Source organism: Benincasa hispida, chromosome 6 (assembly GCF_027475165.1).
Source record: "Benincasa hispida cultivar pf3 chromosome 6, pf3_genome.v1.1, whole genome shotgun sequence".
NCBI classification, from domain to species: domain Eukaryota; kingdom Viridiplantae; phylum Streptophyta; class Magnoliopsida; order Cucurbitales; family Cucurbitaceae; genus Benincasa; species Benincasa hispida.
Window position 1 is genome coordinate 53,187,626 of NC_143483.1, and position 27,529 is coordinate 53,215,154.

Sequence of the window (27,529 nt, forward strand, 5' to 3'; positions counted from 1 at the left end):
TGTTAGAAAAGTAGTACCATAAAGTTACTTGCCACATGCAAGAAATGTTCCATCATATATATGTCTTACTCATAACAAAAGGACAATCATATAAGTGACTATACTACTGTGAATTTGTGATGCATTTCAACTTTCAATTATAACTAATTATGAACTCATAAATAATAATAATGATGATGATCATCATAATAAGGACTAGTTGCATAAATAGAATTCAAGTCCAAAATAATAGAATATGTAGTACAAGGATAAAATAATTACATATATAGATCAAACAATGGTAAAAGACTAAAAAATTCATGTCTAGCCACCATTTTATTCGCTTCTTCTTGATTTTCTCAAATTAAAAGCTATTACTGATAGCATGTATCAGTGATAACCACTAATAGCGGCTATCAGCTACTATCGCTAATAGCTTCTATCAAATGCAATCGATGATAGTTGCTATTAGCATTAGCTTTCAATTTGAGAAAAATTAATACAATTTTGAAATATTAACTTTTAATTTGCTATCAATTATTAGTAGTTATCATTGATTCACTTTCATCAATTGGAATCAACATTGAAATATTACTACTTAAGGCTATCAGTGGCTATCAATGATAGATTTATAAATAGTGATCAACTTTGAAAGAAGACCAACAACTTTGATTACCATAGTAGTTATCACTAATAATCTTTTATCATGGCTATCACTGATAGCACAGTCGTTATCATTGATAGACCTTCATCAATTAGAATCAACCTTAAAATATTAACACTTAAGACTATCAATGATAGACTTCTATAATTGGTTATCACCTTTGAAAAAAACTCGATATATAGATATCACCTAAGTTTTATCACCGATATCACTAACTTCACTCATATTGTGGTTATTAGTGATAGCTTATTTTACTGATAATATCACTAATAAGATGCTATCAATGATCTCACTGATATCATGTTATTAGTGATAGTTCTCTATCATCGATAACGTGCTATCAGTTGTAGCTTTTATCATCAATGACGTGCTATCAGATAGCTTCTATCATCGATAACATGTTATTAGTATTAGCTTCTATCACTGGTAACATGCTATCAGTAGTGGCTTCTATCAATCAAAGCCACTGAACACTTTTTTGCTCCTTTTTTTTATCCTTTCCAAACATTTATAAGTCTCTTTTCTTTTTTATGATAGCTTTTATCACTGATAAACATGCTACTAGGGATAACTTCTAGGCATTCCATTTACATTTTAGTTCGAGATTCAACTTTATTAATTAAATTCACTAAGTTAGCTATCAATGATAGATTTCTATAAGTGGCTATTAACTACGAAAATAAAAAATGGAATAAGCAAGAGTTGAAGAAAGAAAATAAAAATAAAAAACAAAGGAATAAGCAAAAACCGAAGAAAGGAAAGAAAATTAAAAAAGAAAGGAAAAAAGAAAGAAATAAAAGAAAAGAAAAAATAAAGGAAAGAAAAAGAAAGGGAAAAAGAAGGGAATGAAAGAAAATAAAAAAAAAATAAAGGAAAGAAGCAAAAATCGGATAAAGGAAAGAATAAAATAAATAAATAAATTAAAGAGATGAAGCAAAAACTAAGAGTGAAAATAAAATGAAAAAAAGGGAGGGAAGAGGCAAAAATAGAAGAAGAGAAAGAAAATAAAAAAGACTAAAAAAAGTGTACAATAAAATAAGACAATGGGGAGCGAAATTGAAAATTAAAAAAATAAAAGATTGACTAATAAACTCATCCATATTTGTAAATATTTTAAAGATGTAATATATTTTTAGATTTTTTTCTCTTACTCTACTATGCATTACAAAAAGTTAAAAGTATGGAATAAAATGAACCCAGACAAAAAAAAATACCAAAGTAATTAATATTTAAACAGAAAAAGGATGCAATTATTATTATTTTTGTTTAGATATGTTTATTAAAGAAGAATAAAATAAATTGTTACCCTAATAGTATTTTTAATCCTCATTTATTAATAAAAAAACAAAATATTCGATTTTATATGATAAAAAACAATTGAATTTATTTGAAATTGGTCCCTTTTTGTTCTCTGAGTATGCTTTCTTAAAAGAAATTAAAAGATTTAAGAAAATAGAGAAAATCTCAAAACAATATAAAGAGTTAATTATTGAGGCATTAATTAGTGGGATTACCCCATCCATTTAATAAAAGGTTTTTAAGTCATTTTCAACGGTCAACTCATAGTGGCAGCCGGGGAACTGGGCGGCCACCACTCCCCACGTTTGAATTCCAAATTCTTAAACTTACCCGCTTTTCACTTTACTAATTTCCACCGACTTTCTCATTGGCTGCAATTTCCAGTCCTACACCCAAACAAACAAGAATCCTCCCAGACCTTTACGCTCATTGGACGGTGACGTTAACGTCACCTATTATTTATATCCCCATTTTACTATTCTTTTTTTTTTACGACTACTATCTCTCGTATTAGAATGCATATCAATGCTACCGAACTAAACTCATTTTTATCCTATTTTACTATTTTTTTAGTAAGTTTATGATTAATTTTTTCTCCTTTTTTTTAATGAAAGGGTCTTTTTAGTCCAAATGAACATAATTCTATTAGTATAAAATTTGTACAATTGATTAGAAGTCAGATCTTCTGAGTTGAGTTATGAAATTTGAAATTAATATAGAGTTAATATATTTGTGGAATTAGGAACTCTATGTGTTTGGAATGTAGAGTTGTGAATTAGAAAGTCTGTGTTTAGAGTGCATATTTGAGTTATTAAATGAAGGGTATTTGGTGAAGTTTTTTGTAATCTAAAAAAGTATGATTTTTTTTTTGTGGTTATTTTTGTTTGCTTAACTTTTTGTTTAAGCTTTCACTTGCAATTATATATTTTTTTTTTCAAATTTTAACAATTAATTGAGATGTCAACTTAACACCTGCACATATATTTTATAAATTTTATATTTAACCATTGTACATGAGGTAGACAAAAAATTATGGTTTCATACAAACAACAAAATTATAATAAACTTTCACATTAATGGGAGTATGAATGTAATATGCACAAAAAAAAAAGTAGGTCATCAAGGGGTTTACGATTTTGCATGGCATCATATGTAAAATTGTTGATTAGGTTTATTATACATGTATGTTAGTATGTGATCAAAACCTCGCATTAACTAGATAAAAGGATGATCATGAGTATATAAGGTGTAACAACTATCACTAATCGTATGAGGTCTTTTGAGTGAAAACAAAAGTAAACTCAAAAGGGTATAAAACCAATATGTAAGACGACCATTAAATACCATGAACTAATAATTTCAATTTTGTATTTAAAAACACTTTCATCCCTACCAATTTCTTTTTGTTTCTTTTTTTTTAGTATATGATCAATTGTGTTGGCTGTTAGAGTTAATTATTGGAGATAATCGATGGAGTTGAGTTGGACAAAATTGGTCATCAAAGGTGGCAGTTGTATAGAGTTGAACTTTGAAGGTGGTTGATGGAGATAATTGTTGAAGGTGGTTGTTGTTAGAAGTGGTTGTCGAAGGTCGGGTATAGGAGGTGGTTGTCGAAGCATATCGTTGATGGTGGTTGTTGCCAGAGTTGGGTGTGGGAGATGGTCAATAGAGTTGATCGTCAACGATGATTATTGGATGTGGTTGTCGGAGCATATCACCAACAATGATTGTCAAAACATGTATAGGTCAATTGAATCTTTTTAAAAATAATATTCTTGTTTTTATTTAAAAATAAAAATAAAAAATTGAAAAACCAAATTGAAAAAATTACAAATATTTACAAGAAAAGGAAAAAAAAAAAAAGTAAAAAAACTAATGGAGAGGAGAGAGAGAGGGAGGATGGAAGAACAGAGAAAGAAAAGAAAAGATAACCGTAGAATAACTACCGCTAATATTTCCCCAAATCTCTCTGGTGTTCTTCATACAGACTCAAAAAGTATTAACTTTTTTTCTTCTTTTTCATTCTCATTTCGCTAAGGGATTAATCTTTCAGTGTTATTAATCAACGTCGTCGTTTTTCCTTTTGCCCCCTTTTGATCTGCAGCCGACTTTTTGGCTTTGGTCGGCGTGCATGTCAATTTCCAACTTCTTTCCCTTCTTTCCCTTCTTTCTCTTCCATTTTCTTTAACCCCATAAATAAAATGTAAATTATTGCGTCCCCAATTGGTTGGATTGTTCAACCTTTTTGGTGGGCCTTTGGTTTTAATCTTTATACAAATTAAAAACTGCCTCTGGGTTTTGTTCTTTACTTTCTTCTCTCTATTGGGATCGCGATTTTCCTCTGATTTCTTTTTGTTTTTGATTTGTGGGTTCTCTCTCCAAACGATTTGCTGGCTTTTGAAATTTTGATGGGTAATTTTCGTTCTGTGAATCTGATTCTTTTGTTATTGTTCTTGGTTTTGCCTGTTGATGGGTTCTGATCGTTGAGTTTTTGTGTTCTAATCTCTACATCCTTTTTCATGAGCTTGATCTGTTGGATTTTTGTTTGATAATTTTGCTGCTTCTTGATGGGGTGTGATCTGTTATGAGAATTGGGTTTTTCTGTTTTTGTTATTGTCTAATTGATTGATATTCAACAATTGTTCGGTTGACTCCATTGATTGATTTCTTCCTGCATTTAATAGCTCTTTGCCTTTTCCTTAGATTTTAATTTTCTTTTTCTATTTGGTTATGATACTTCTTTACCTAAAATCTTTGTTTTTGGTGTTCTCAAATTCTCTTTCACCTGCCTCTGAGTCAATTTGTTCTTCTCCAACCCCCCCAAAATGGTTGTTTAAGAATTCTGTTCTATCAAAGTCAAACTGTCTATGTTTGAATCTTTTTGTCTTCCTTCGCTTGGTTGTCGTTGGGCGGGTCCAGAGAGGAGAGGAGAAGGGTTGTTTTCTTCATAATTATGCTGTTATTTTGCACTTTTTGTTAATCAGTGTGGTAATTTCTTTGACCCTGCAGTTGATGCTTGATTGAGTTTCCTTTTGGACTGCTTTGGAGGATTGAAATTTACGCACTCAAGACGGTTAATTTATCCTATGAGCTTGGTTTTGTTGTGACATTGGCTGTAATGGGAACTTCATCTGTTGAACCACGTACTGAAAGAAGTCTTTTTACTTCTTTGTTGTCTGCTGTTTCTGAATGGCTGCTGATATGTATGCTTTTTGTGGACTCTATATTCTCATTCTTCATCACAAAATGTGCTCAAATTTGGAAATTGCGCACCCCGTGCCTGCTATGTTCAAGACTTGATCATATTTTTGGCTCTGAGAAAAGGGGGTATCTTTGGAAATTAATTTGTAGCAAACATAAGCTGGAGCTTTCATCCTTGGTACTTTGCCATGCCCACAACAAACTTGTGAATGTTCATGAAATGTGTGAAAGCTGCCTTTTTTCATTTGCAACGATCAATCAGTCGAATTCTGAGACTTACAGATTATTGGTTGGGAAAATGGGGGATGATCCCTATCCTGGTATTGACAGAGATCCTTTGCTTGGGGGTCAAAAATATGATACTTTGAGCCAAAAATTTTGTTCATGTTGTAAGGAGTTGTATGTTCCAAGAGGGCTTGGTCAGAGCTTAATCCAGGCCCGATCAAGTGGATTGGAGGCCGAGGATCTCGATGTTCCCTTGTCGAGTTCTGTTGCCCATTGTGAGGAAGATTGCCATGAGTCTTCAAGCAATCCTTTACCTCATGTTCAATACAGAGAACTGAAGATTATCTCAGACACAGAATCTGATGGAAATGGAAGCATTTTGGGGATTGAAATGGCCAATTCGGCTAATTCTAAGGATGATCTCACCGTTCAAGATGTGAATATGGAGCCTAACTTCATTTCTCTGGCCAGTAATTTAACCTCGACGAAACTAGTAGAGCTAGCTTCGGCGCCTGAACCATTGGTCTTAGAGCCACTAGTAACACCTCATGTACAACACAGAGAGCTGAAGATTACGTCAGACACAGAATCTGATGGAAATGGAAGCACTTTGAGGGTTGAGACGACCAATTCTAAGGATGATCTTACCGTTCAAGGTGTTAATACGGAGCCTAACGTCATTTCTCTTGCTGGTAATTTAACCTCGATGAAACTAGTAGATCCAGCTTTGGCGCCTGAACCATTGATCTTAGAGCCACTAGTCTTATTAGACAATCCACTGCCTCCTATAGAATGTGGTGTCTCGATTGGGCATGGTCTGGATGAATTGACTCCAAAGCATGTGGAAGTTAATGAGGTTTTCTCTTCACCAACTGATATCCTTCCCCCTGACAGTATGGCTCCTTCTTCAAACACAATAGCAACCCCTGTTGAAGTTGTGGAAGAAAACTGTGAGTTCTTTCCACTCAATTCTAGCTCTAATTTTTTTTTAACTTGCTTCGAGCTGTATGACACAACACAAAATGATAAGAAAAAAAAATCAATCTTTGCTATTGTTGCAAAGATAAGGAATAAGAGCAAAGATTAGGGTAACTAGGCAATAACACTGATCTAAAATGATGAATGCTAATGTATAATCGTTATTGCTATGTAATTTATATTGCAAAGATTAGGAATAAGAGCATAGGTTGCATCCAACAGTCTTGTCAAACTTTGCTTATAGTTTCAGCCGGTGCGTTCAGATGAAATTCCTTGTGATAATCAATGTTTTTTTCATAATTATTGTAGATGTTACTAGAAGTGAGGAATACGAAATGGAAATCAGAGGAACCGAGAAGGCTGAAATCTTGCCGACGAAAGCAACGTCCGAAGCAGGTTCCGAAGCCCAACCTGTTTCAAGTGATGCTGTTCAGATGGCGCCCAATATGTTAGAGCTTGGCGATGCATATAAGCTAGCTGTAGGCACTAGAGGAGGAAGACAATTGTCTGGCAAGCTTTCGGAACAATGGATCGGGAAGGAATCTTCAAAAGTTAGTGAAGATCTGAAGCTTCTCTTGTCACAACTCTCATTTAATCGGTTGAACGACCAGTCACGGGACATGAGTCCAAGGCTATCCGTAAATGGAGACGAGCTGAGGAACTTTGATTTCTCGAGCACCGGGATGCAGATGCTACAAAAAAGGCTTTCACTTGAAAGAAATGAGTCCGGTTTAGAATCTTTAGATGGAAGCATAGTCAGTGAAGTCGAAGGGGAAAATGTGGTTGATCGGTTGAAACGACAGGTCGAGTATGATGAGAAGCTTATGAGTTCTTTATATAAGGAATTGGAGGAAGAAAGAAATGCATCTGCAATTGCTGCAAATCAAGCAATGGCCATGATTACGAGGCTGCAAGAGGAGAAGGCCAACCTTCACATGGAGGCATTGCAGTGTCTAAGGATGATGGAAGAGCAAAGTGAGTATGATGATGAGGCCCTGCAGAAGGCAAATGATCTCATTACAGAGAAGGACAAAGAGATACAAGATCTTGAAGCAGAACTCGAATTTTATCGGATTAACTTTCCTAATGCATATACGATAGATAATCTAGTGGAGACTTCTGTGAAGGAAAGAGATATCAGGGTTGTTCATTTAGAGTCAAATCAGACCGGAACAATCGGTTATGGAAATCATGTTGCAGGTAAACCCGATATCCACGAGAAAGTTGGAAGTGAAGGTAGTACATATAACAATTTATTGTTAGAGTTTGAGGATGAAAAGCTAAACATCGTGCAATGCCTTAAGAAGCTTGAGAATATGCTTTATTTGTTTTCGAACAACGGGGTGAAGATGGATCTCAGCAATGGTGAATATTTTGGAACCGAAGGAAGTTTTCCAAGTGGGACAAATGATCTTGATTTGGATAACTCAAAACAGAAAACACCAGGGGAAGATGCTCACGCCAACGATGATCGCCTTCCCTCAGTCACAAATTCTTCCTTTGATAAAGAAAGTAGTGAACTTGACTATAGTGATAGGAATTCCCTGTTGGCTACTGAAATGGCGGATTTCGCCTTTCTAAAAAAAGAGGTGTGCAATCTTAACGAAAGGATGGAAACACTCGAAGCCGACAAAAATTTTCTCGAGCTCACAATCAATTCACTTAGAAAAGGAGAGGAGGGGCTTCAGTTTGTTCAAGAGATCGCTTCCCATTTGCGAGAACTACGGAAAATCGAGACAAGAAGTTGAAGGACAGTTTGGTGATATTGTTCAAAGAAACTATTCAAAAGTGAGTTTTTCAACCCGAAATCCGTTTTTCTAATCATTACATGCTTGTTCTTTGTTCTATATCGTTTTCATATTCACAAAATAGTTCTGTTTGATCATTTTCTATCAGTTACATCCAGGGGAGAGGGACAAGGACGACATACACTGAGCACAATTTCAGACAACTGTACAGTTCCAATAGCTTGTTTTCTCCAAAGATATGAAGAATACAAAGGATTTGAAAGTAAAACAGTGTGACATTAATTCTTTTGGTGTAGCAATTGCCACTTTTAGGATTTTAACTCTTACTCCTTACCAATAATTTTGATATATTGTGATAAATTGAGAGTACAGGTACAAAGTGAAGAAGGCAAGCTAGGAAAGTTCATTCCTTCAGTTGGGATGAGCTCTTGCTTTCTGGTTCATCCTTTGAAGTCAAGAGTTGTTTATTAGTTTGTTTTTCTTTCTTTTCCTTTTTGTTTTCCATTTTTTTGAGTGGATTGAATGAGTTGGTCATGTGTGAATATTGTAATTGTAACAGTTTATTTTGATCATTGTGTTGGTTGATGATCCCTATGATAAATGAAAAGCCTTTTTTCACTCTCTCTTGGTGGTTTTGGCTGTCCAGCAACTTTAATTTGAATAATTTAGGATCATTTGAATAATAGTTCTTTTCAATTTTCTCTCTAACATGTCTCTAAACTTTAAAAATGTTATGTAAATTCTATTTACTTTCAATTTTGTATTTTATAGGTTTATTTCATAGATTTTGGATCTTGTTTCTATTTGATAATTAGATTTCAAAATATTACACACTTAGTCCTTAAATTTTGAGTTTGATTTCAATTTTGGTCCTATATTTCAAAATGTTATCATTTTATCCTTGAGATTTGAGTTTTATTTTAATTTGGTCCCTAGATTTCAAGATTTTATATTTTTAGCTTCAATTTTTCATTAATTAAATACTTCCAATCATTGTCGTCAATGTCTCTTAACTAATTTCAAATAATTATGAAATGCAATTTTAAATTTAACTTTAAACATAATCAAAGAAATGAAACTTAATTAATTAAAATTATATTGATTATTTTAAATTTATTAACTTACGTTAACATTAAAGACGGAAATTGGGTATTTGATGAAAAATTATGTTTAAAAGTATAAATCTTGAAAGTTAGGGACCAAATTGAAACAAAACTCAAATTGAAATTAAACTCAAAACTTAAGACTAAATGTATAAAATTTTGAAAACTATGAATCAAATAGAAACTAGACCTAAAACTTATGAACCGAAAAGAAAATGTTTTTCCTTTTATTTTATGTTCAATTTTTTTAGGAAACAAGTTAGTGAATCCATTTTATATAGAATTGATTTTTTTAATCAAATAGAATTAAACTTTTAATTTTGTTTATCAAATAGGTTAGTAATTTTTTTAAAATTATCGAAGAGGTTATTAGACACAAAATTGAAATATTAAGAATTTATTACAGATAAAATAGAAAGAATGAAGTTATTAAACGTTTTAGTTTTGAGACCCATTAGAAATCTTGTAAAGATGGGAGATTTATGTGACACAAACCTAACTTGTTATTTGTTTTAATTTTGAACTTTTTATTTACATTGTAAAAGCCACATAACTACAAAGTCAACTCACTAACACGTGATTGTCTCATACAAATCAACATGTCTATTACCATTTGATTCAAACATAAGGTATTATCTATCTCATAAGTTAACGGTGAAAAACTTTCAGTTACATTGAGACGATTTTATGAAATAATTTCTTTCTGATTTCATTATATAATTTCATGATCAAAAGAAGAGAAAATAAAACTATGAGACCAGAAGGTATAACAAGTTGATGGATTATTTCATTTCTGATAATGGTAGAAAGAGTTGAATATGAGTTTATAAATATGAAATTAAATTGGAAGAAAAGTTTGTCAACCAACTGCTAATTTTAAGGTTGACTACTTGTATTAAAACTAACAGATGGTATTGAGATCCATCACCACTATTGATTGAATTATAAATTATTTGAGAATTTATTATTTCAATGTTTGACCACCCATCACCAATGAAAATCAAGATACTAGACCAAATTAAATTGAATAAAAAATCCAAGACATTGTTAAATCCAAATGTGATCAATAAACAACTTTTAATTTTGTAATTAATATATCTCTAAAGTTTAAAACTTATATTAACTTTAAATTTTCTAGGAACAAGGTATATGAGAAATAACAAAGTCCATGTTGATTGGTAGCGAGAAATTTCATTCTAAAACACAGTTTTTTTTTTCTTTTTTAAGTTCAATATGAAAATGCTAAAAAATTCGAATATCAAACTTATTAATCAAGGGCACGTACTATGTGTCTATGTGTCTTAGATAAGCTATATGCTCACTTTGATTTTTAAAACGTCACAATACGTCTAAGTTATAAGAGATGTAATTGTTAGGATTTGGAGTCAAACCACATGTTACAATGGTTTCAAGTTTTGTATGGAACCCTAAACGTGTGACCAAAATTTTTATTTAAATATTTGATTTTCAACTTTCTAACAATTGGTGTTAGATTATTAATTTAACCGTGTGCTATATGTTATTTTTATTATAAATATTATACAATATAGATGTCCATCCCAAAAAAGACCATGTATCCTTCAACACGTTACTCCATGTATCACAAATTTAAATATGGTCAGTGTTCTAATAGCCACATCCTACATGTCAATTTTTCTATAAATAATGGTCATTTATGCATTTTGTAGAATGGTGAAGATTGGTGAGAAATCCAAACTTTTGGGAAAAATAGAGAAAATTTTATGATTTTCATATTTTCTTTATTTCTTTATTTTATTTAAGTTGTTTATTTTATATTCCTTTGTTATTTATTATATTATATATTATTATTATATTTTTCCATATCTGTGTTTTGTTGTGCTACCCAATTTTACAACACGTTATCAACACAAACTTCTTTCGTTTTTCTTGCTAAAGGTAGGTCCTAAAGGTATGTCGATTTTTCCCTCTTCATTATGATTAATAAATTTAATATTATTTTACATATTCCATATCTGTTAAATTTCTAACATAAGTACAATATTTTATGATAGTACTGCTATGACAAATCTCACAAAATTAGAATTTGTCACCCTTGATATTAACGGCAATAATTATTTATCATGGGTACTTGACGCTGAAATCCACCTGGATGCTATGAATCTTGGGAAGACTATTAAAGAAGAAAATATGATATCCAATCAGGACAAAGAAAAAGCTATGATTTTCCTTCGTCATCATATCCACGAGGAATTGAAAATGGAGTATCTTACAATAGAAGATCCTTGTATCTTGTGTAAACATTTAAAAGAGTTGTATGATCATCAAAAGACTGTTATTCTTCCTAAAACTCGTTATGAGTGGATACATTTGAGGCTACAAGATTTTAAATCAGTAAGTGATTACAATTTTGCATTATTTAAAATCTGTTCAAAATTGTTGTTATGCGAAGAAAAAATTACTGATGTTGATATGTTAGAAAAGACATTTTCTACATTTCATGTCTCGAATATGCTCCTGCAGCAGCAATATCAAGAGAAAGGTTTTAAACAGTATTCTGAACTAATTTCATGTCTTCTCGTGGCCGAACAAAATAACGAGTTATCAATGAATCTAGACCAACCGGAACAATACCATTTCCTGAAGTGAATGTTGTGAATTTTAATAATAATTGTGGTCGAGGTTGTGGTCCCAATCGAGGTCGTGACCGTGGCAAGGGAAGAAATAATTATTATTTTCGTGGTGGTCGTTCTAATCATTTAAATTTCAAAAGAACCACACAAAATGATGATCACAAAGGAAAAGTTCCACAAGATAAAAGTTTAATGAGTGTTGAAAATAAATACTTCCGTTGTGGAATGACTAGGCATTGGTCACGTACCTGTTATACGTCAAAACACTCAGTTGACCTCTATCAAGTCTCCTTAAAGGCAAAAGAGAAAAATGTGGAAGCAAATTTTGCATACCAGGATAATGATATATTTGACCCATCTCATATGACAAATTTGGATATGGCGGACTTCTTTGAATCTCCTGCAGAGAAGATTGGCACAGTTGATGGCACATCAATTTTTTTTTTTTTTTTTTACTTTGAGAATATCTAAACTTAATGTTGTTGTTTTCTTTTATCTACCTTCATGTTTTTTGGTAACTTTTGTATATTTTAAGTGTTGTTTTTTATTGTAATTATTTTCTTTTAATGAAGAAACATTGATCATTATCATATGTTAGGTGTTTCAAAAATGAGCAAAGAAGATCTATGTCTGGCGGATAGTGCAACTACACATACAATACTTACAAATAAAAAATATTTTTCCAAATTGACAATGTTGAAAGCTTGTAAATACAATATCGTGTTCTGCAAACTTGATCGAAGGTTTTGGAAAAACAAATATTATTTTGTCTAGAGGAACAAAATTTACAATCGACGATGCATTGTTCTTTAGTCAATCAAAGAGAAATCTTCTAAGTTTTAAAGATACACGTTGCAATGGTTATCATATTGTAACTGATAGTAAGAATAATGTGAAATATCTATATATCATATCCACTGTCTCAAATGAAAAACGTATATTGGAAGAGTTGCCTGCATTATCTTTTGGACTATATTATACTCATATACGAGTAAATGAAACATATGCAACAATGAACCTGAAGTTCATGAATCCAGACATATTTATAATTTGGCATGAACGACTGGGTCATCCAGGATCTATAATGATGTGGATAATTATTGAGAATTCAAATGGACACCTATTGAAGAGCCAGAAGATTCTTTAATCTAATGAATTATCATGTGATGCTTGCTCTCAAGGAAAATTGATAATTAGACCATCACCAGCTAAAGTAAGGGTTGAATCATCTGCATTTTTAAAACGAATTCATGGTGATATATGCGGACCTATTAACCCACCAAGTGGACCATTTAGATATTTTATGGTATTAATAGACGCATCCACTAGATGGTCACACGCGTGCTTATTATCAAGTTGAAATCTTGCATTTGAAAGATTACTTGCTCAAATAATTAAGTTAAGAGCACAATTTCCTGATTATACAATTAAGACCATTCGTCTTGATAATACTGGTGAATTTACATCCCAAAATTTTGATAATTATTGTATGTCAATTGGGATAAGTGTTGAACATCCTGTAGCTCATGTTCATACACAAAATGGTTTAGCAAATTCATTTATAAAACGTTTGCAATTAATTGCGAGACCAATACTTATGAGAGCTAAGCTTCCTTCGTCTGTATGGGGACATGCAATTTTGTATGCAGCATCACTTGTACGCATCAGGCCAGTAGCTTATCATAAGTACTCGTCATTACAATTAACTTATGGTCATGAGCCAAATATTTCTCATCTGAAAATTTTTTAATGTTCAGTATATGTTCCAATTGCTCCACCACTACGCACTAAGATGGATCCTCAAATGAGGTTAGGAATATATGTTGGATATGATTCCCCATCAATTATTAAATATCCTAAGTCCCTGACAAGTGATGTATTTACTGCATGATTTGTTGATTGTCATATTAGTGAGACACATTTTCCAATATTAGAGGGAGGAATTAAGTAGTTGGAAAAATAAATTACATGGAATGCATCGTTATTATCTCATTTAGATCCCCATACAGATCAATGTGAACTTAAAGTTCAGAAAACAATTCATTTGCAAAATATAGAAATCAATTACTATCTGGAGATAGTCAAGTAAGCCATTGTACAGACAATCTCGCACCAGTCTCTTAAACCTCGCCCAGGCATCGTTGAGCGATTCGTTAATTTCTTGTTCAAAATTTGTGATCAACTTCCTCCTTCTTGCGTTCTCGGTAAAGGGGAAGTATTTCTTCATGAACTTCTCTACTACTTGTTCCCATGACGTTATCTCCCCTTGTTCGAGATAATAAGCCTGTTTCCTTACTTGGTCGCATAGAGAAAATAGAAACAACGTTAGTCAAACTTCTTCAGCTGAGATGTTTGAGAACACAAAAGTGTTACAGATTTTGATGAAACTCCGGAGATGGGCGTGCGGATCCTTGCCACGCCTTCTATCAAACTGTCCGACCATCTGAATCATCTGTAATATAACCGACTTCATCTCAAACCTCGATCCGTCCAAAGCTCACCTCACGATTCCTGGGGAAAAATCATAGAGGTTGGGTGATGCATAGTCCCAAATGGGTCTATTGCGGTCGTTCGCCAGAAGAATGGGGTTTGCCATGATGTTGTTTGCGTTTCCTGCTCTGTCTTCCGATTGTTCCGCCATATTGGGATTTCTCTCTTATTGTTGTCGGCAGTTGTTTCTTCGTCTTCTTCGGAACATTCTTTCGATCTGTGGGTCGTAGTTGGACTCAGGAACTTGTCCTTCACTCATACGACACCTACTTCTTTCCTAACCAAAGGAATGGCAGTGCACAGAGGTCGAAAGCAGCAAGGAAAATCCAAAGGTTACTGTTAGCACAATATGAGCTGTCGTATTCCTCGGCAACGGTGCCAAAAACTTGATGCGTTGTAAATGTGATGCGATTATGACGTATGTTTGCGGTGATGAGTTATGTGTTGCATATGCAAGTTTTCCTAGTAAAACCCAAGTATAAATCTCACTAGGTTTCCTGGTAAGTCCATGGTCAACCACAGAGACTACTGAGTTACTATGCGACAGTAAAATTGATTCCTTTGCGGTGGCAAAAACAAATAAGTTGGTTGTTGTTTTGTTTAAATATAAATCCTATGCGATGGGTTCGAGTGAAGAGTCGATGAAATCAAGAATTACAATGAGTATGAGATGAATGGGTTGAGAAGGGATTTAGCTCACACTTCCTAAGATTGCGTTCAAGTTATGCGATCATGCTACACACACACAACAGCATGTCATCTTTCAATGCAAATGACAGTTTCTATTTCTAGAACACATACGGTAATGTCGATAGGACTTATGTCTAAGCCTCTATTCTTGTCTATGCAATGATGAATGATGCACACATACACAAGGTGACCGCATACTATCGTATCCTATTTCTAGGGTGCATGCGATGCGTAATAGCAAACAGAACTTATGTCTAAGTTTCTATCTCTTACTTATGCGGTTCTAATCTGACTCTCTCAAGCCTAGATTCTAATCTGACTTTCTCAAGTCTAGATTCTTTCTTTGACTACTCTCTCAAGTATCTTTAAAGGGTGAATGACACATACATAAGACAAGATGATCACATAAAGTGAAACTCTTAGGTCATACTAGTTAAGTACTTCTCAACCCATTCGGAAATTTTGCTACTCATGCGAAGTAAGGAGAGATTGAACATGAGTTGAAATGAAATTTCCATTGTTTATAAATTAGATGCAGAATACAGAATAACAATAAGAATGTAGAGATAAGAAGCCCGGTAGCAATGTCTTGCTTCCCGTGGCCTTTTACACTGTCTCTTCACTTCAACTGTGTCCAAAAGAATATCCTTGCTCTCGCAAGTGTTAGCCCTCTCTCTGTTTGTAGCGCTTCCTGGCAATCTTTCGAGCTGTCCAGGAATGTCCTCTCGGCGTCTTCTTCTCTTCGCTCGCCTCTGCCTTCTAAGTATATGAATAACTACAGACTAATGGCTATCAAATTTGTATATGATCTAACTTCTATATCGTGAACCCCTTTAATGATGGTGGCCTTTAGTATTTATAGAGCTCAAGGTGAAAAAGCTTTTCTCTCTAATGATTGCAATGATGGGCGGTCATTAAATCTTCTGCTCTGATGTGCCGATTAATGGTCATCGAAAAGTTGAGTGTACATGCTACAGTGTGTCATTAATGGCTTGTCGACTAAATTCGGATTCGACCGTCATCAGCTTTCTGTCCCATCATGATTTATTATGCTTTCACCTTGACGCGCCGTGTTTATACGGCCACCTTCTTGAGCAACTTCTTGTGATCGCAATCTTTCAATGCGCGGGGACGCCGAATTCCTTGGATCGCAATTTTACTTACGCTAACGCATTTTTCCTGCACAAAATAAGTAAATTAGTTGCTTTCATGCGATGAGCGCATGCGATCGCAATATTCTCAGTTTACCGCTTTTCGACATGATTTTGTATATTTTTACTGTCGCATTCCTTCATTGTTTTACTTATTTGCGCTATAATATCTTGCATTTCTGCCCATTATCACAACTTCTATCTAATTTTCTTGAGTAAGAGCCCTATGTTTAATTTCTTGAAGGATTTCTAGTTAAATTAACTGAATTGTTGTGAACTCTTAGGGATGTTTTTATTGAATCTTAATGTCATTTTTATAAATTGATCTGACAAATTAGTTTATTGAAATTTTTGTTTGCAAAATCATCATAACCTATGCATATATTGATTGATTTAGTTGCGTATATTAGGATCACATGTGTAAAGTCTAGACTTTTTCTAACCAAATGCATGTATGCCCCAATATAATCTTTTCCAAATATATCATGCTATAAGATATGGATTTTTCGGCTTGTAGTATGTCTCAACAATTAAACCTTTTCGTAATGCAATTTAATTTTAATTTGTATGTTGCTAACAAGGAGGAGTTATAAATTGAATTAGGGCTAATTTGGTTTAATATCGAATTTGTATAATTAGGCTATTAGATTTTCTAATAGGTTGAGGGGTTAATAGATTCAGTGTAATTAATTGATGCCTAATGTAAGAAATTGCATAGGAAACTCTCTCTTGCTCGAGAAATTAGATAGACTCCTATCCTAGATTACATTTACTCCTTTTATTTTGATTTCATGCATTTATCTTTTTCACACCAAAACCCCTCATTTACCGCTCTAGTTAAGAAATTAACTTAACGAAACAAGTCACACTTCCATGTAGATTGACTTGGACTTACCACTGTTGTTGTGTTTCAATAGTAATAGAAGTAGTTCGGTATATACAAATTTTCTTTTCATCAAGTTCGAAGCTTAATAACGACATAAGTTTCGAGCTTATCAAAGATCAATAAAGCCTGAGCAGAGAAAAAACCATGAGATAGGTGACAACAAGTTTAGGAGGAGTCTAAACGGTTTTCCTATATATGGTTTACTGTAATACATGTTAGTGGTTCTATTAGTTAAGTAGTTTTTCTTGTAAATCTTCTGGATTACGTTGAGCTTCTCTTTAATTTAGGCATTGTGTCCTTCAGATGTAGGCAAGCTATACTGAACTAGGTTAACTTATTGTGTGTTATCTCTTTTCTCTGTTTGTTTATTTTGTGTTATTACTTTTGTTAGCATCATTGTGTCCATCATCATATATATACAGTTGACTGGTTGTACGTTTTTCAATTGGTATTAGAGCGGGTTCAATTGTAATATTTCAGTTAATAGTCTGCAATGGAACCAATCAGAGAAGGTGGATCTACTACTAGATCTCCAGTTCCTGATAGAACAAATTACTCATATTGGAAAGCCAGAATGTCTACTTTTCTAAAATCAATTGACAATAAGACCTAGAAAGTTGTTGTAAATAGGTGGACTCATTCAATAATCACTAATGAGGATGGCAAAGTTTCACATAAACTTGAGAAGGACTAGACTGAAGTAGAGGATGAGGCTTCCCTAGGAAATTCTCGCACTTTAAACTCAATTTTCAATGGGGTTGATAAAAATATATTTCGGCTTATCAATACGTGCGTTTCAGTTAAAAAAGCTTGGAAAATTTTGGAAGTTGCTCATAAGGGTACATCCAAAGTGAAGATGTCGAGACTGTAGATTCTAACTTTGAAGTTTGAATCTTTAAAAATGATGGAGGATGAAACAATAGCTGACTTTAATGTACGTATTCTAGACATTGCAAATCAATCTTTTGCCTTTGGTGAGAAAATTTCAAAAGAAAAATTAGTTAGAAAGAGTTTTCCTTCTCTACTGAAACATTTTGACATGAAAGTGATTGCCATTGAAGAAGTACATGATATAGCCACTATGACAGTTGATGAATTGTTTTGGTCTCTTCGTACTTTTGAATTGACTTTTGATAAACAAACGGAGAAAGATAAAGAGTTAGCTTTACAATCTTATGTGAATGAAGACCACAACTCAAACCAGGGGAAGTGAAGTGAAGAGAATCTTACTGACTTGCTTGCTTTATTAAGAAAACAATTCAGCACAATTTTAAAGAGATTGAATAAGCTTTATGGGCAATACAATACACCTGATGTCAGAGGTGAAGGAACTCATTTTTAAAGAGATCCATGAGCGGAAGCGGATCGTCCAAATTCTATTTAGATTGAAAACATGAATTTACAGCAAACATACTGAAAGAGTTAAACAACATGCATCATAAGTATCAAGGATCCATAAGTATTCTAATTTACTCATTTTGGAAAAAACTAAAGCACGTTCTTCTTTAAAAAAAATGGGTTTTCAAAACATACCTTTAAAGAACTCTCCAAGAAAACGTTTGTACAGCTGTTGTCTTCACTTGATATCACCGTGAACCACCCCCAAAGCCCTCCCTACTATCCTTTTGGAGCTTTAGGCAGAGTTATGGGACTCAAGAATAGCTTGAAAATGTGAAGAAGTAAGAAGATCTCACAGCAACCGATTGAAAAAGACAGTTTCTTCTTCAAAGAAAATTTTTTCTCTCAAAATTCTGCATTCACCTTTCTCCAACGACTCCAATTTTCTTTATATATAGTAGATGAACATGCAAAGAGTTGGAGTGCGTGGCTTGCAGCTCATGCTTGGAGAATCAATGTAGAGAAAATAATGGCTTTTGTGTGAGCATGAAGATGAAGGTAATGGAGAAAATTGAATCCCCATTTATTGCAACCATGCAAAATCATTTTTCCATTTTCTTTTAAAACAAAAAATGATTTTAAAACTATTTTAATACAAAAATGATTTTCTTTAATTAATTTCATAAATTAATTTAATATCAAATATTAAATTAATTTTTGCACAATAATCATCTTCATATATTTAAATCATGTTTAAATATATATTCTCTTGTTCTGTTTAATTTGAATGTTTCAAATTAATTTCTCAAGCTATCCTAAAGCTTATCCATTTATGAGCTAGTAGGAAGACCTCGCGGACCTACAGATCATGGGCTCCAACGATTCGAGATTAATCGTCTAAACTCATTAGTTCGATCTAACCCCCATTGATTAATTAATGGGACACTCCACTATATCTCATAGTTGAACTCCCCTCACTATAGATATATTATGTCCACTTAATAACTATAATCAGTAAGTCGATCCTTCACAGGTTGTTCGTAATCACAGCTAGGTCAAAAATACCATTTTACCTCTATGACTACATCTTGTTCCTTAAGTTCCTACTGATCCTCTAATGAACAATTCTGATTCATAATCTCTATGAATCAAATCCTTTCTCTATCATGAGAAGGCGAGGCCCCATTTGTTCAAGACCTGGAGTTAGTACTTAAGAGAACAACCTATCTGCTAACCCTAAATAGGGTAGGAGTGAATTCCATCTTACAAGGCTTTGTCCCCAGCTATTCATTCGGTCTTATCCCCAAAATGGTAAACTTATTGAGCAGCGTTGTTGAACTACTCTCACCGTTTGCAGGATAATCCCAAACAAACAAGAGTTCTTAGCTAGCTCATGATTAAGATCGATTTAACCTAGTTTATATAATAAATGAAATAGTCAGTTTTAACAGTAAACGGTCGTTATAAAGAAAAGTGACTATTTTCGTGGTCTAGTTGATGGCGGGAAATTGGAAGTCAATTTTACTCGACAACCAAAAATCCAGTGGATGCATTATGCAATGCATGTTTCTAAGATATGCATTGATAGTCATGCGTTAATGGTCATGCATTAGACTGATAATGCGTTAATGAATATATGTGATGACCATGCGTCCTGCCACAAGTTTTCTTGTGCTCACGCCAAGTATAATGCGAACGCAAGTTTCTCGGGTAATCCAAGGTCGAACACAGGGACTTGTAGCTATGTGTTTGTGTGATGTGCATGCGGCGGTTTAAATAAAAGAATGAAGGACATGCTACTACGTTAATCCTACTCCTACTTCTATCTAACAGACAATGCAATGAGAATATGCATGAAAGATAGAGATGCGACAAACCTTGACATGAAATAAATGTGTGGGAAAATAGATAAAATGCGGAGATGATTTTATTGCAACCCTTAAGAGTGACTACGAGGGCAACCCTAGTCAACGCAAGCCAATGCGATCATGCTACACTCATGCACAGCAAATCATTTTCCAATGCAAATGTGGTGCTCCTAAGTCTTGGACGCATGTGTTGAATACAAAATGTCCATAGAACTCATTCCTAAGTCTCTACTCTTTTCCTATGCGTTGATGCAAAATGCATATAATGTTGCGGTGACCGCACTCAATCGTATCCTATCTCTAGGATGCATGCGATGGGTTAATAGCAAACAGTGCCTATTCTTAAGCTCCTATCTCTTGTGTTATGCGTTCTAATCTGACTCTCCCTAGCCGAGATTCTGACCTGACCTTCCCAAGCCTAGATCTTGTTTTTAGACTACCCTCCCGAATATCCCTAATGGATGACTGAAGCATACATACTACAAGACAATCACATGAAGTTGGTTGAGCAAGGTTGTTACTATCCCTAGTGAACAATACATACATTCCTTAATGCATCCAACCACTTACCCCGCCGGGCAGTTGATTATTGCTGACTTTACTCATAGACAAGCAATGTGTTAGCCTCTAGACAGGCGTTGCAGCAGTTTCACATTAAGCAAATAAGATTATTCACACACTCACGCAACGCACACCTCTCGGTGGGTTACTACATGCTTCATATTTCTAATCCACATGACTAAGTAAGCAATACCCAAGCACTCCCACTAAGTGTTGCAATGAAAGTAAAGATGCTAAGCAAGAAGATGGAGATGCAGTTGAAGGAAACAGAGAAGTGCATGAAAACAAGTTGTATTAATTCCTTAATCACAAAATGTCAGACAATACAATATAGAAAAAGAAAGGAAAAAGAAATGACCGGCTGGAAGCAAAGCTTTGCTTCCAGCGGATGTGCGTCAAGGCTGTCGGTGGTGCCATGGATGGGCGGAGGAACTAACTCTCTCAAGATCTAGCTCCGATCGTCACTCGAAATGGATGAAGGAGGTAAATAACTCCCATGCATCTTCTCACGCATTTTGTTTGGATCGCGAAGAAAGTCCCCGGTTCACAAGGATCCACCCCCAGATTACTTGAATTTCAGCTCGTCGGCTTCTATTTATAGAGCTTGGGTCACTAACAGCATTAATTGGACTGCTCTGAGTCTGACATTCGGCGCGTTAGTCCTTTTTTGAACCTTTGCCACTAACAGCGTGGTAGGTGAAATGTCAGCTTCAGCTTTGGATTTTCTTGAGATAGATGTGTTGATACGTTCATTCCACCTACCTTGCGTTGATCCCATTAGTTTGCATTGTCGCGTAGCCGATATCATTCAACGGCCGCATTCGCTTAATACCGCAACTCTACATGATGACCGCAATTGCCTGACGAGCGCAATCCCCATGCGATGGACGCATGCGACTGATCACCACAACACCCATGCGTTGATCTAATGTGTTTGCCTTGTGATGGAGAGTTTCTCCGCATGCGGTCGTCTATATGGTGGTCTAGTTTTCGCATTTGCGTTCATTTCCTACATTGGCTATAAAAATAGAATATTGAGCACATAATTAACGCAAAGTAACGGGTTAGCTGAGATTCATCATGCTGATCGACGCAAACTCTTTTTCTTGTGAATTCCTAACATGATTGTCACATATTCTACCTAACAACCTTTATAATTCTAAGTAAAAGAACTAAGATGATATGCATTTCTGCATGTCATCTCACCCCCAAAATTAAAATCATGCTTGTCCTCAAGCATGCGTTATACTCAAGAAATTCTAACTCACCTTCATGTTTTCCTTTGCGATGACCAGCTTCTCAGAATATAATTTACACACACCTCTGACTATCACCGCAATGCTCTCCTCCACTTTGGCTGCTTCTTCAAAAAGATCTCTTCTAAGTTTAAATCTGGCAAGCCTTTACTCAAAAAAATTTTCTTCATTCACCACAATTTTGTGTTTAGCTTTTAAGAATGCGTTCATTCAAAAATACTTCAACACTTTGCGATGAACTATTCATATGCGACGTTGAACCTGGTTACGCCCTTCTTTTGGCTTACCCCTACGTGTGTTATGCGGACATCCAACTTCAATTGCATTCCATATTCAACTCAACTCTTGTCTCGTTTGTTTTGGCTTGCGTCGGACAGAAGAGTTGCGCTTATGTGCTAATCCTAACGACTTGCCTTCGTTTTGGCTTGCCCCTACGTGTGTCATGTGGACATCCAACTTCGAGCAAGTGTCTTTCACAGCTTAACTCTTATCAACATGGGTTTCCCCATTACGTTGACAGTGGAGTTATTATTCTCAAAATCTCACTTCAACTTTTTTTTTTTCAAATGATCGCAATATAATGAATGAAATTCTCCGAGACTGCTGCCACCCCCAAACTTAGCAGTTGGCAGCGTTCTCACCGCAAAGCTAAAAACAGAATTACAAGAATACGATAAATGTTTGAACACAGGTTTGCGCAAAATAAAACTTAAAGACTTTCAAAATTTGAAGAAGCTAATAAAAGAAAAGAATGTCTTGCATTGATTACTTAGAAAATGCGGTGAACTATACCTACCATCATAGAAGCATCACAAAACAACGCAATCGGGAAAAAGAGAATTTCAAGTATACTCTTTTCCTTCTCATATGTTTTGTCGAGCAGACCACCAGCGGTTGCCATATTGGCAGCGGTCTGCGAAGAGGGATTCAATCCTTGGTAGAAAATCTCCATTTGTAAGCAGTCTGGTAAGCCATTATGTGGACAGTCTCTTACTAGCCACTTGAACCTCGCTCAGGCATCGTTGAGCGATTCATCATCTTCTTGTTCAAAATTTGTTATTAATTTCCTTCTCCTAGCATTCTCAATTGGTGGAAAATACTTCTTCATAAACTTTTCCACCACCTGTTCCCACGAAGTTATCTCTCCCGGTTCGAGAGAATATGCTCATTTCCTCGCCTGATCACCAGCGGTTGCTGCATTGGCAGCGGTCTGCGAAAAGGGATTCAATCCTTGGTAGAAAATCTCCATTTGTAGGCAGTCTGGTAAGCCATTATGTGGACAGTCTCTTACCAGCCACTTGAACCTCGCCCAGGCATCGCTGAGCGATTCGTCATCTTCTTGTTCAAAATTTGTTATTAATTTTCTTCTCCTAGCATTCTCGATTGGTGGAAAATACTTCTTCATAAACTTTTCCACCACCTGTTCCCACGAAGTTATCTCTCCCGGTTCGAGAGAATATGCTCATTTCCTCGCCTGATCACCAGCGGTTGCTGCATTGGCAGCGGTCTGCGAAAAGGGATTCAATCCTTGGTAGAAAATCTCCATTTGTAGGCAGTCTGGTAAGCCATTATGTGGACAGTCTCTTACCAGCCACTTGAACCTCGCCCAGGCATCGCTGAGCGATTCGTCATCTTCTTGTTCAAAATTTGTTATTAATTTTCTTCTCCTAGCATTCTCGATTGGTGGAAAATACTTCTTCATAAACTTTTCCACCACCTGTTCCCACGAAGTTATCTCTCCCGGTTCGAGAGAATATGCTCATTTCCTCGCCTGATCACATAAAGAAAATGGAAACAGAATTAGTCAAACTTCCTCAGTTGAGATATTCGGAAATACAAAAGTGTTATAGATTTCTATGAAGCTCCAGAGGTGGGAATGCGGGCCTTCGCCACGCCTTCCTACAAATTGCCCAGTAGCCTGGATCATTTGCAACATTACTGACTTCATTTCAAACTTCGATCCATCTAATGTCGGCCTCATGAATCCTGGAGAGAAATCGTAGAGGTTAGATGACACATAGTTCCAAATGGGTCTATTGCGATCATTCACCAGAGGAATGGGATTGGCCATTATATTATTCACATTTGCGGCGCTTTCTGTCGGTTGTTCCGCCATTCTTGGAGTTTTCTGTCTTGTTGTTGGCAGTTGTCTCTTAGTCTTCTTCTGAATGTCCTTTCAATCTCCGGGTCGTAATTCGCCAGAGATTGAGAGTCTGCAAAGAAATCAGAAAAACTACCGTTAGCACACTATTTTGCCAAGTCCCCGGCAACGGCGCTAAAAACCTGATGCATTATTTTATTTGAAGTGGAAATGTGGATGATATGCATTGATGAACTTGCGTTGTGCACTCAAGTTTCCTCAGCGGAATCCAGGTGTAAATTCCACTGAGTTTCCTAGTATGTTCAGGGTCGAACTCAGGGACTTGAGAAAACAGGTTGCGTTGCTAATTTTTATGAAACTTTGTGGTAACCGGATAAATAAATAAAGTGTTGGGATTGTTGTTTCCGTTCATAAAAAATAAACAAATGCGGCGGAGTTCAAAAAGAGTTAATAAATAGGAAATGCGATGGTATGCGATGAATGGGTTGAGAAAAGTTCGGCTAACACTTCTTAGAATGCGTTCATGCTATGCGATCATGCAACATGCATACAATAGTAAACCACCTCTCGGTGCGAATGCCACGGCTTCTAAGGCTAGAACGTATGTGATATATGTGCTAAGTCTATAGAACCTACACATAAGCCTCTATTCTTATTTATGCGATGACGAAATGACACATACAAATAAGGCGACCACATAATATCATTCCCATCTCTAGGATGCATGCGATGTAGGTTGACAAACAGAGCTTATCTCTAAGTCCCTATCCCATGTTTATGCAATTCTAATCTTGCTCTCTCGAGTCCAGATTCTAACCTAGCTCTCTCGAGTCATTAGGTTCTTTCTTTAGACTCTCTCTCAAGTAGCTCTAAAGCGTATTTGGCACAATATAAAACAAGACAATCGCAAGCAATGAACTTCCCAGGTCATGTTAGCTTAGTTTTCCTCAACCCATTCGACTAGTTTAGCTACTCATGCGTGCTAAGAGAGAGAACAGATGTAGAAATAAAACTTCCATTGTATAAATATGAAGATGAAATACAAAATAACAATGCAAGTATAGAATAAAGGGCCTGGTAACAATCTCTTGCTGCTTAGGCTTTTACACTGATTTCTACTCGTGCTCAAAAGATAATCTCGCTCTCGCGAGAGTCAGCCGGCTCTCTACTTCTTCGCCTCAAGGTTCTCTCTCGAGTTCCCCTTAGCGATCTCCAGCATCGCCACTCTTCTCTTACTCCACCTTAAAACGAAAGTAAAACTATGCACAAAGAGGAGCGAACTGAAGTATGAAATCTCTAGCTGTTGAACTGGTTAACCACTTTTCTAAAGGATGCCCTTGGTATTTATAGAGCATCCAGGGTGAAAGGCGGCTTCTCTCTCATGATTGTACAGATGGGACGGCTTTAATTCTTGACTGATGCCCCGAATAATTGTCACCGAAAAGCTGAATGTACCTGTGATCGTTATCGGCTGTCAACTTAATTCAGATTCGACTGTCATCAGCTTTCTATCCCATCGCGATTAATTAGCCTTTCACTCAGATGCGTCCACCATGTTGCACTGACCAAGTTGCGGCGATCCTTCTCGGGCGAATATTTTCGAACACGATCATCGTAAAGCCTTGTGGTGAAGTTGCGCTCGACCAATGATTTCCTATGATCGCAATTATTGCATTACGTCAATGCATATTCTGCATAAAAACACTAAAATCAAATGTTCCTATGCGATGAATGCATGTGACCGCAATATTATGAAATTGATGCTTGATGGACGCAATTTAACATGTTTTATCAACGCAATCCAACATTATTTAAGAACTTAGCACTATGATAACATGCATTTCTGCCCATTATCAGTTATCGCTTAAGTCATGATCCACTTGTATATCTCATATACATGCTTAAGTTTACATACAATAACCATGGAGCTTTGTTTATTGGATATGAATAAATGCAAAATAAAATAACTCTTATTTTATTCATTACAATCTATACAGTTTACAAACTACGAGACTCCGAGAGAATTAGGACATCAATCTCAACAATCTTCCATTTGTTCTAATGCCTCAATATACAATAAAAAATCTATACCCCATTATCATCTCCCACTTGCCCTAAACAAGATGTCGCATGTCCCGCAGACCCAAACTCTCTAGGTGACCCTCAAACACTTTAGCCGTGAGAGCCTTTGTAAATGGATCAGAAACGTTGTGCTCCGATGCGTCCTTCGTGACTATCACATCACCGAGATACACAATCTCCCTGATCAAGTGATATTTCCACTCTATATGCTTGCCTTGACGATGACTCCGAGGTTTCTTCGAATTTGCCACAGCCCCGTTGTTATCACAATAAAGAGTGATCGAAAAATCCATATTTGGAACAACTTCCAAATCTGTAAGGAATTTCCACAGCCAAATAGCCTCATTAGCTGCTTCACAAGCGGCTATGTATTCGACTTCCATAGTGGAGTCTACGATAGATCCTTGCTTAATGCTTCACCACACTACAGCCCCTCCGTTCAGAGTGAACACTGACCTCGATGTCGATTTACGAGAATCTTTATCAGTCTAAAAGTCAAAGTCTGTATATTCTGTAAGGATCAAATCCTTATCTCCATACACGAGCATGTAGTCCCTCATTCTCTGAAGATACTCGAGGATCATCTTGACCGCTGTCCAGTGATCTAATTCTAGATTGGACTGATAATGACTGACAATCCCTATTGCGCAACAAATGTAGGGTTTGGTACACAACATTGCATACATTAAGCTTTCAAGAGCTGAAGCATAGGAAATCCGTCTCATCTCCTCAACCTCTTGAGGTGTCTTAGGACATTGATCCTTAGACAAAATGATTTCATGCCTGAAGGGTAACAAACTCCACTTGCAATCCTGCATCATGTACCTGATCAATATTTAATCGATTTACAATGCCTGAGACAAGGTTAACCTCTTGTTCTTACGATCCCGAATAATCTAGATCCCTAGAACGTACTACGCCTCACCCAAATCTTTCATTTGGAACTACGCAACTAGCCACTTTTTAATGTCAGTCAGAAACCCTACATCATTCCCAATGAGTAGGATATCATCCGCATACGGTACCAGGAAAGCTACTGAGCTGTTGATGATCTTCTTATAAACACAAAGCTCATCAACATTCTGATCAAAGCCAAACGACTTGACCGCACTGTCAAATCTAATGTTCCACGATCGAGATGCTTGTTCCAGCCTATAAATGGAACTATTAAGCTTGCAAACTCTTTGCTCTTGATTTGGAACTACGAACCCCTCTGGTTGAGCCATGTAAATGGTCTCCTCAAGATGACCATTAAGAAAAGCAGTCTTGACGTCCATTTTTTATATCTCATAATCAT

The 27,529-nt window shown here is 35.5% G+C and overlaps 1 protein-coding gene and 3 non-coding genes across 6 annotated transcripts; all 4 read left to right on the forward strand.

Moving 5' to 3' along the window:
* Positions 1 to 3,911: 3,911 nt before the first annotated feature.
* On the forward strand, positions 3,912 to 8,717 carry LOC120069890 (myosin-binding protein 1-like). 3 transcript variants are annotated; one of them, XM_039021714.2, is made up of 4 exons: positions 3,912 to 4,354; positions 4,952 to 6,318; positions 6,656 to 8,134; positions 8,243 to 8,717. In XM_039021714.2, exons 2-3 carry the CDS (start codon positions 5,061 to 5,063, stop codon positions 8,092 to 8,094), a joined length of 2,697 nt encoding a protein of 898 aa, XP_038877642.2. In that variant the 5' UTR covers positions 3,912 to 4,354; positions 4,952 to 5,060; the 3' UTR covers positions 8,095 to 8,134; positions 8,243 to 8,717. The 3 variants fall into 3 exon arrangements, with proteins under 3 accessions (XP_038877642.2, XP_038877644.2, XP_038877643.2); XM_039021716.2 differs by having other exon boundaries at positions 8,253 to 8,717; XM_039021715.2 differs by having other exon boundaries at positions 3,994 to 4,354; positions 8,219 to 8,717.
* A 14,300-nt stretch (positions 8,718 to 23,017) lies between these two features.
* On the forward strand, positions 23,018 to 23,124 carry LOC120069904 (small nucleolar RNA R71). Its single transcript, XR_005479719.1, has one exon. It is a non-coding gene; the product is annotated as a small nucleolar RNA R71 (small nucleolar RNA).
* Positions 23,125 to 23,314: 190 nt separating this feature from the next.
* On the forward strand, positions 23,315 to 23,421 carry LOC150035764 (small nucleolar RNA R71). Its single transcript, XR_016530382.1, has one exon. It is a non-coding gene; the product is annotated as a small nucleolar RNA R71 (small nucleolar RNA).
* A 190-nt stretch (positions 23,422 to 23,611) lies between these two features.
* Positions 23,612 to 23,718, forward strand: LOC120069903 (small nucleolar RNA R71). The gene has a single exon (XR_005479718.1). It is a non-coding gene; the product is annotated as a small nucleolar RNA R71 (small nucleolar RNA).
* The last annotated feature ends 3,811 nt before the right edge of the window (positions 23,719 to 27,529 follow it).